This window comes from Myotis brandtii, unplaced genomic scaffold, assembly GCF_000412655.1.
Source record: "Myotis brandtii unplaced genomic scaffold, ASM41265v1 scaffold474, whole genome shotgun sequence".
In the NCBI taxonomy this organism is placed as follows: domain Eukaryota; kingdom Metazoa; phylum Chordata; class Mammalia; order Chiroptera; family Vespertilionidae; genus Myotis; species Myotis brandtii.
The window spans coordinates 510,023-519,043 of NW_005368113.1; the positions used below are offsets into that span (position 1 = coordinate 510,023).

At 48.4% G+C, this 9,021-nt stretch overlaps 1 protein-coding gene and 1 long non-coding RNA gene across 5 annotated transcripts in view; one reads left to right on the forward strand and one right to left on the reverse strand.

Moving 5' to 3' along the window:
• Positions 1-5,617, forward strand: part of LOC106727753 — a 9,607-nt gene extending 3,990 nt beyond the window's left edge. The window contains exons 2-3 of the long non-coding RNA XR_001363992.1: positions 70-72; positions 5,536-5,617. This is a non-coding gene — a long non-coding RNA (uncharacterized LOC106727753). The remainder of the gene's footprint in view (positions 1-69; positions 73-5,535) is intronic.
• Positions 1-9,021, reverse strand: part of LOC102249755 (sialic acid-binding Ig-like lectin 14) — a 42,231-nt gene that overhangs the window by 5,981 nt on the left and 27,229 nt on the right. For 2 of the 4 annotated variants that reach the window (XM_014547438.1, XM_014547437.1), the window contains exons 1-2: positions 5,635-5,733; positions 5,132-5,557 (exon numbers count right to left, since the gene is read on the reverse strand). The exons of the other annotated variants lie outside the window; for them this stretch is intronic. In XM_014547438.1, coding sequence (XP_014402924.1) covers positions 5,132-5,557; positions 5,635-5,671 — 463 coding nt within the window. In that variant the 5' untranslated portion in view covers positions 5,672-5,733. Of the gene's footprint in view, positions 1-5,131; positions 5,558-5,634; positions 5,734-9,021 lie in introns of those variants that run through there. 4 annotated transcript variants of the gene reach the window in all.

Sequence of the window (9,021 nt, forward strand, 5' to 3'; positions counted from 1 at the left end):
ATATATATGTGTGTGTGTGTGTGTGTGTGTGTGTGTATATATATAATAAAATTTGCCATCTTGCCCTAGCTGGTTTGGCTCAGTGGATAGAGCATTGGCCTGCGGACTAGGGGGCCCTGGGTTCGATTCTAGTCAGAGGCACATGCCTGGGGTGCGGGCTTGATCCCCATTGGGGGACGTGCAGGAAGCATCCAATCAATGATTCTCTCTCATCATTGATGTTTCTGTCTCTCTTTCACTCTCCCTTACTCTCTGAAATCAATAAAGATATATCTAAAAAAATTTGCCATCTTAACTATTCTTAAGTTTACAGTTCAGTACTGTTAAGAATATTGACATTGCGTGCAAACATTCTCCAGGACATTTTCATCCGCAAAACTGAAACCCTTTAGCTATTTAACAATGACTCTTCATCTACACAAAAAGGTTGTGGGTTCTATTTCCTGTCAGAGCACTTACCTAGATTGCGGAAATCCCATCAGGGTGGATGCAGGAGGCAGCCAATTGATGTTTCCCTCTCACACTGATGTTTCTCTTCCTCTCTCTCTCTCACTAAAAATCAACTTTAACAAGTGAGTAAAGCAGATTTGACACTGCCTTCAGAGTGAACCAGAACATTCTGTGGAGCCTCAGTTTCTTCAGCTGTATAATGGGACAGAACACCATTCCTCTGAGGTGACCTCGGGGCTGTTGTGAGGATAGGGAGGAGCTTTGGGGACCTGGACGGCCCCATTTCTGCCAGGACTCATGTCTCTTCATCATTGACTCAACCCTAGCCACACCTCCCCTCACTATTTCAGGGCAAGACAGGTTGTGCCATGATGATTCTCTCTCATCATTGATGTTTCTCCCTTCCTCTCCCTTCCTCTCTGAAATAAATTATATATATTTAAAACTAGTTCTAGTTTGTAACTTATACATTCTTATTTTATTATGTACAGTCACTACCATAAAAATTTCAGCATCATAATTAACTTACCAACGTTTTAGTAAATGAACACTTCTCTCTCCTCCTAGGTAATATGTACATATTAGGAAATGTACATATTACATATTCCCCACCACAGCTACTTTGGGCTTAGCCGTTATTACTGTTGAGAATTTATATCTATATTTTTATTCTACAGGCAATAATTTCCCCATTTATTTGTTCCAAAATATCTGTATTACTTCCTCATTTTTGAATTCTCTCTGCTGAGTATAAATTATAAAGTGACATTTAAAGATCGTATCTGCTTTCTTCTGCTTTCCATGGTTGCTCCTGAAAAGTCAATTAAACTGCTCTGAGCGAGTCCTCATTTGCCTGCACGCTTGATCTCTGAGTACTCAGGGCTGCCGGTGGCCTCCAGGTTCTGAGGCTCCCGTGTCTTCATCTCATAAAAGCTGAGGTTGGCGTAGTAGACCTCTTGTTGTTCCCCGGAGGGAGGGGCATCCTTGGCGGGGGGCGCTTGGTCTGGAGGCCTGTCTGGCCCTAGCCTTTCCTGGGAACCCTGAGTGGAGGGGCGAGAAGGGAGTCAGAGAGGAATAAGGCAGACATGGCCCCAAGGTCCTGCTTTCAATACTTTTGGATATATAACCTCAAGAGGAGTTGTTACATGTCATGGTAGTTCTATTTTTTATTTTTTTTTGAGGGACTGCCATATTGTTTTCCATAGCTGGTACATCTTTTTACAATCCCACCAAATGTGCAAAAACGGTTTCAATTATTGCACATCCTCACCAGCACTTGTTATTATCTCCTGCTGGTTTCTAAAAAACATACTTTTTTATTTAAGAGGAGAAGGGAGAGGTAGAGAGAGATAGAAACATCAATGATGAGAGAGAATCATTATTTGGCTTCCTTCCTCATGCCCCTTACGGGGATCGATCCTGCTACCTGGGCATGTGCCCTCACTGAGAATCTAAAAATGATCTCCTGGTTCATCGGTCCATGCTTAAACATTGAGCCACCAGCTGGGCTGTTGGTCTTACTTTATAGTAGCCGTCCTAAAGGATGTGAGGTGATATCTCATTATAGTTATCACATATGCGTTCATTGGTTGATTGTTGTATGTGCCCTGGAAAGGTACAAACAGCCAACTGGAAGACACTCTAACCAACTGAGCTACCCAGCAAGGGCTTTGATTTGTACTTCTTTAGGATTCCTGATGTTGAATATCTTTTCGTAAGTTTGTTGGCTATTAGTATATCATCTTTGGAGAAATATCGACTCAAGTTTTTCGCCCAATGCTTCAGTTGTGTTATTTGGGTTTCTTATGTTGCCTCGTATGAGTTTGTAATATATTCTGAATATTAACTCCTCACAGATACATCTTCTCTCCCATCCTGTAGGTGGCCTCTGCAGCCATCATCAATGTAATTCATGGTAGCTAAAAAGTCCAAGCAACCCAAATGTCCATCAATGAATGAACGGACAAATCAAACATGCCCCATCCATACCACGGAATATTATTTGTAAATAAAAAGCAATACAGTGCTGACACAAGAACCTTGAAAATGTCATGCCCCTGGCCAGTGGCTCAGTGGTTATAGTGTCAGCCTGCACACTGAAGTTCACAGGTTCAATTCATGGTCAAGGACATGGACCTGGGTTGCAGGTTCAATCCCCATCTCTGGTTGGGGCTGGTAAAAAAGGAATCTATGAATGTGTCTCTCTGACATCGATGTTTCTCTCTCTCTCTCTTCCTCTCTTCCTTCCACTCTCTCTAAAAATCAATGGAAACATATTCTTGGATGAGGATTAACAAACAAAATAATTATTATAATAATTAAAGAAAATATCGTGCTAAGTGAAAGAAGTCAGTCACAAAGGACCATGTTTTGTGTGATTCCATTTATATGAAATGTCCAGAAGAGACAGGAAGCAGTTAGTAGATGCCTAGGGCTGGAGAGGATGGAAACAAACTAACAGGGGATGTGGGTTTCTTTTGCTTGTTTTATTATTATTATTATTATTATTATTTCAAGCAAATGAGACATGTTTAAATTGTCTGTGGTGATGGGTGCACAGCTGTGTGAGTGAGAGAAAAGCCATTGAATTGTACACTTTAAATATATGGGAATTTTACCTCAATAAAGCTGCTACCCCCTCGGCCCTCCCAAAACAGTCCCCTCTGGATGTACTCAGCCCTGCACCTCCCTGCCACAGAGGCTCACATGCAAAAGGAGAGGAGACACAAACACAGAAACAGCAGGGCCATGGCACCAGCACCTCCAAGAGCCGCAGGAACCACTCCCGCCTGGGGCACAGCCTTCCCTGCAGAGGAGAGGGTGGTGAGACACCCACTCGCCGGACTCAGTCTCTCCTCTTCCCACCTCCTCGCAGAACGCACTGTAGGTCTGTTCAGGCAGGAGATGCAGGCCCTGTCCTAGCAATCCCCCCTGTCCAGGCCACAGCCCCCTCCACTCCCCCAGCTCTATCTTCTCTCTGACCCACTCCTTTCTCCGTGGCCTCTGCCCCCAGCAGGCCCTGACCTGGCAGCAGCAGGACAGAGGCGTCCTGGGCCCCGTGCACATTCTGGGCCTCGCAGCTGAGTCTGAGTCCCTCACTGGGCCCCTCCTTGAGGCTCAGGGAGCTGTTGGTCCAGGGCCCCTCTGAGCTGGAGGTGACCATGTGGGTGGTGTTGCCATGGTTCCCCTCCAGCAGCCCCGCCCCCAGCCGCCAGCAGCGCAGGGGGGCCGGCTGGGCCCTGGAGGAGCAGCTGCAGAGCAGACCCTGGTCCTCCCAGGAGCAGGAGGGTCCCAGCAGCTGCGGGGGGTCTGTGGGGAGCGAGGGGAAGAGTCAGCAGTGCCTCTAATCTCCCCAGAACCCAGCTGTCCGGCCCCCTGGGGTCTCCCCACTCACAGACCACAGAGAGGTTGAGAGAGACCCTTTGGGGGCCCAGCGGGTGCAGAGCTTGGCAGGTGAACTCTCCTTCCTGTGCAGGCCCCACGCGAGGCAGCTCCAGGATCGCGGTGCTGGAGATGGGGGTGGCGTTCAGGCCTGGGGACCCCCGGAACCAGCTCAGCTCGGCAGGGGGGTTGCTGTCAACCTCACAGCGCAGCCTCAGGGCCTCTCCCTCCAGGATGGAAAGGGATGTGGTTTGCAGATTCTTAAAGGCTTTGGGGGGAAGGGTTTTGAGGGAGAGAGAGAGAGAGAGAGAGAGAGAGAGAGAGAGAGAGAGAGAGATGTGTGGAGCACAGATGCAGGCACCCACCCACCAGAGATGAGGAACTGGGGTGATGACTTTCATCCCTGCCCTTCCCATGTCTCATCCCATTCAAACTCCCGCTCCCCCCTCTGCCCCACCAGGGCCCCAGGGCAGGTCCCCGCCCAGAGAAGAGGGGTTCTTACTTACCTGTGGCATTTCTGAAGGAGATGCCTATGGTGAGGTTCCCTGGGGCATCTGGGAGAGAAAGACAGGGCCCCACTTCAGATGAAAGTCACCCCAATTCCAAGGAGGGGTGGAGGGAACCGGGAAGGAGGGAGAACTGTCCTTCTGCCCCCTCCCCACCTACCCGAAGATCCATGCCCGGGTGTTCTCAGGTTAGCTCAGCCTCCTGCACAGACACACACACACACACACACACACACACACACACACACACACACAAGCCTCCTACCTCTAGGGACGCAGCCATCCATCAAACACTCACAGGAGACATTGAGCCGGATGGTTCTCTGTGTGGTCAACTGAGGCCATTCCCGTTTCACCTGACAGGTGAGGCTGGTGCCATGGTCCCGGGGCCTCGGGGTGAAGGTGAGCACCGAGGAGCGGAGGGTCTGGGGGTCCAGCGAGTCCACAGCCGCTCCCGCCCAGGAGAAGGTGAGAGGTCGTCCCCCTTCGCAGGCCCCTGGCAGGCTGCAGGCCAGCTGTGGTGTGCGGTGAGACTCCAACGGCTCCCGAATACGGATGTGCGGTTTCTCTGTCAGGGTTGCGGGGGAGAAAGGCAGGTGCCTGGTCTCCAGGGGGTGGGGACCCAAAGTGTGATCCTGAGTGGGACTCGTGCCTCAGGGCCCCTGAGCTCCCCAGGCCCTGTGATTTTCCAACCAACCAGGGCTCAAGGCCTGGACAGGGAGTGTCCAGTGTCTTGTACTTGCTCTAAGACGGGGTCCCATTTCCCTGGGTCCTCTCCGGGGCCCCTGCCGTACCTGTCACCTGTAAATCCAGCATTTTATCTTGGTAATTATATCCTTGGAACTTATATCCTTGGAAATGTCCTAGGATATTATATGCAGGATTTCCTATCTCCACTCGGAAGAAGTAGCATCCTGCGTCACTCCTCCTGGCGTCTCTGATTTGCAGGGAACAGTTGTTGGTCGTGGGGTTCGCGAGGAAGAATCGGCCTTGTGTCTCTCTCTTCACTTGTTTATTCTGATTGCTCGTGGCCACAGGAGCATTACGATTTGTGTCATCTCTGTCCCGGTACCAGTAGGTGTAGACTTTGGTAGAGGAAGACCACGAACTCCACGGGTAGGAGAAGGAGCAGGGCACATGGACACACAGACCCTCCTGCACCGTCACCGATTCCTGCACTCGGAGCTCATACGTGTAGCCTGGCTGCTGCTGCAGGGACCCTGGGAGGGGGACAGAGGCTCAGTGGCAGCCCCTGCTGATCCCCCACCTGCCCAGCCCCCCTCCCTCAGCCACTCACCCCCCCACAGCAGGGGCAGCAGCAGCAGGGGCACCATGTCTGCCTCTGGCAGGGCAGAGCGGGTCCAGGTCCCTGTGTCAGGGAGGGAAGTGCCCAGCTCTGGGGTGGAGCCTAGGACACCCTAACAGGAAGCTCTGGGGGAGAGACTGTGGCCAGAGTGGAAGGGGAACTTGGCCTCCACAAGACGTGGGGGGGGGTGGCTGAGAAATCATCCTGTCTCCCTCCCCCACCCTACCCAACCCTGCCAGTGGATATGCTGAGGCCCCCAGAGGTTGAGAGGCGTGTCCAGATGTGAATCTGAAAGTAATCACCTTGCAGATGATGTGTAAGTGGAGAGGGAGGTCACCCAGGGGCCACTGGGGTCAGAGCTGGACTTGGGGGAGACCCACCCTTAGGCTGAAACCACTGATGGGTCTAGAAAAGGATCATTTTAAATTTTCTTTTTTTAATTTTGTTTTAAGCTTTATTATATACAGTATATGTATATGTCTAATGTACTGTTTAATCTATAAATACTTTTTTTTTGTTGCTACATTTATCGAACCATCCCCTACTAGCCTTAAATGAATCACTTTTAGCATTCGGTCCAGGGATGTCTTTCAGGTCAGCATGCAGCATTTTGCTTGTTCATATATCACTACCTCTGAAGTAGCTATCACTGGCTATTTATCCAAACCAACAACAGTTTTTCTACCTCTTCAATTGTCTGTGATGATTGTTTCTCTCACACCATTAGCAACATTAGCACTCTGATGGCCTCTTTATGTTTTAAAATTGTCCTAATTGTTGATTTAGCCAGCAACAAAATCATTCTCTCCTTTGTTGACTGAAATATACTTTTTGTCATGTTGGAAGGGTTGAAGTTTGGTTCCACAACCTAGACATTTTTCCTGTGAACATCTTGGTCAAGAACCACATTGTTTGAGATGGGAGGCGTTAGAGAAGTGAGGTTTAACTGTCTTAGTTTCCTAGGGCAAACTAAGTATCACAAACCAGTGGCTTAAAATAACAGACAGTTATTTTCTCATAGTTCTGGAGGCCATAAGTCCAAAAACACTCGCTATATTTCTTCTCAAGACTCTAGGAAGAATCTTTCCTTGCCTCTTCCTAGTTCCTGTGGCTCCCAGCTATCTTTGTTCTTCTTTGGTTTGTGGTGGCATCACTCTACTCTCTACCTCAATCTTCATATGGCCTTCTTCTCTGTGTGTTGGGGTCCAGCCCCAGCAGGTCCAGGGGTTCCCAAAGGTGTGGACGGAGTCGGCGAAGAATGAAGGACACGGAGGCAGCATTCAGTTGATCAGCATCAAGGTTCTCTCTAAATTTTCTTTAGACAACTCAAGTGCTGGCAAGAGAAAAAGGAATTTAGACTCAATTCCAGTTGGGGGGTGGAACCCCAGGGAAAAGTTGAGCATTCAATCCCTTTGCTTTGAGAGCTTTGTGGGGACATGGGAGGCACACGTGTGGGTCTTCCAGGGTCTGAGGAACCTGGGACAGTGACAGCACACAGGCCCCATCAGAAGGCGATGTGTGAAGGGAGATCTCGCCCCATTGGGAGGGACCCAGAGGCGGGGCCTCAACACAGCAGCCAATTTGCCACCTACAGCTCAGGAAGTGCCACCTTCAGGCCTCTCATTTGCTCCATCCCGTTTCAAAGCCCAGCAAGTGCTCAAGTAATGTGTGGACATGACTTGCAATCCTACTGCTGTTTTATGAAAGAAAGAAACTTGATCAATGTTTTCCCAAATATGACAGTGATGTGAAACTTCAGACATTCCCAGTAACAAATTGTGTGATTGAAAGAAACGTTTCTTTAGTTGTACAGGAGAAAAAGAAATGTCAATCATCCATGCTGAAGGGAACACTGAATTCTCTCTCTATTCTCTGTATTATCTATATATATAAAAGGCTAATATGCAAGGTGTTCCCTTGGAAGTTGACCAGGAGATTGGGAGTTCGATTGCTCATTGGAACGTGCACTGACCACCAGGTGGCGGTGTGGAACAAACGAAGGCCCTGGCTGGCAGCGGGAAGCCCCCAATTGGCCCTGATCACCGCCAGGCCTAGGGACCCTACACATGCCCAAATTTCGTGCACCAGGTCTCTAGTATAAATATAATATTCTAGTAATTAATACCTAATATAATATTAACATTTATTACTATGTGACAGAATTAATCTCCTATAAAGAGGCAATCAAAGGGTATCAGCTTAACTGTGGAGCCTGGCCAGGTGGCACTGTTGGCTGGAGCATCATGCCTTACACCAGAAAGTTGTTGGTTAAATTCCCTGTCACGGCACATAACTAGGTTGCAGGTCCCATCCCCTGTATGGGCATGTAGGAAGCAACCGATTGATGTTCCTCTCTCACATATCTCTCTCTCTCTCAGGGCTCAGCAATGGAACAATGGCCTCTATCAGCACTTCTGTCTGGGAGAAAGCTGCTCCTCCAGCTCTGTCCTAGATTCCACATAAGTTAGTTCCTCCTAAATGTCCCAAGTTCCTTTTAAGCGATGACCCAAGTGCTAGGGCTCAGATGGAGTGAGTCTGAGTAAGACCATGCTCAGGCCCTTTATGAGGAGCTGCCTGGGGCTCCAGCAGCCTCTGTGTCACTCAGCCACAATCCCGGCTGGTTTTTTGAGCCAGAAGTTGTGCGGACTTGATACCCTTGCTCCTCAGGGAAACCTCCACAGTCAAGATATCCCTCCTGATTTTAAACCAACACATGTGGGTGTGAAACCAGCTGGTCCTGAGAGTCTGCCCTGCATCTCTTCCCCTCCTATCAGTCTCAATGTGCATCTTCTTGAATTCCCTAGTTGTAGGAATTCCTTTCAGCCAGATTTCAGGTGGTTCTGAATGATGATTGTTCTGTATTTTAGTTGTAATTTCTATGTTGTTGTGGGAGGAGGCGAGTGCCGAGTTTACCTGTGCCACCATCTTGACTGAAACTCTCAGGTGATTATTTAAATAAAGTAAATCATATTTGTGTATAAAATAAGCAAACAGACTTGATTCCAGTAGACTTTTCCTATACAAATACTAAAGTAAGTTCTTCAGGTAAAGAAAAAGGGTGAGGCTTTTTGTTTGTTGATTAGGTTTATAATATTGGAGATATATATATATCATAAAGTTTGCCATCTTGCCCTAGCTGATTTGGCTCAGTGGATAGAGCGTTGGCCTGTGGACTGAGGGATCCCGGGTTCGATTCTGGTCAGGGGCACATGCCTGGGTTGTGGGCTTGATCCCCATTGGGGGATGTGCAGGAGGAAGCCGATCAATGATTCTCTCTCATCACAGATGTTTCTATCAATCTCTCCATCCCCCTTCCTCTCTGAAATCAATAAAAATATATTTTTAAAGAAAATAAAATTTAAAAAAAAAACAAAAAAT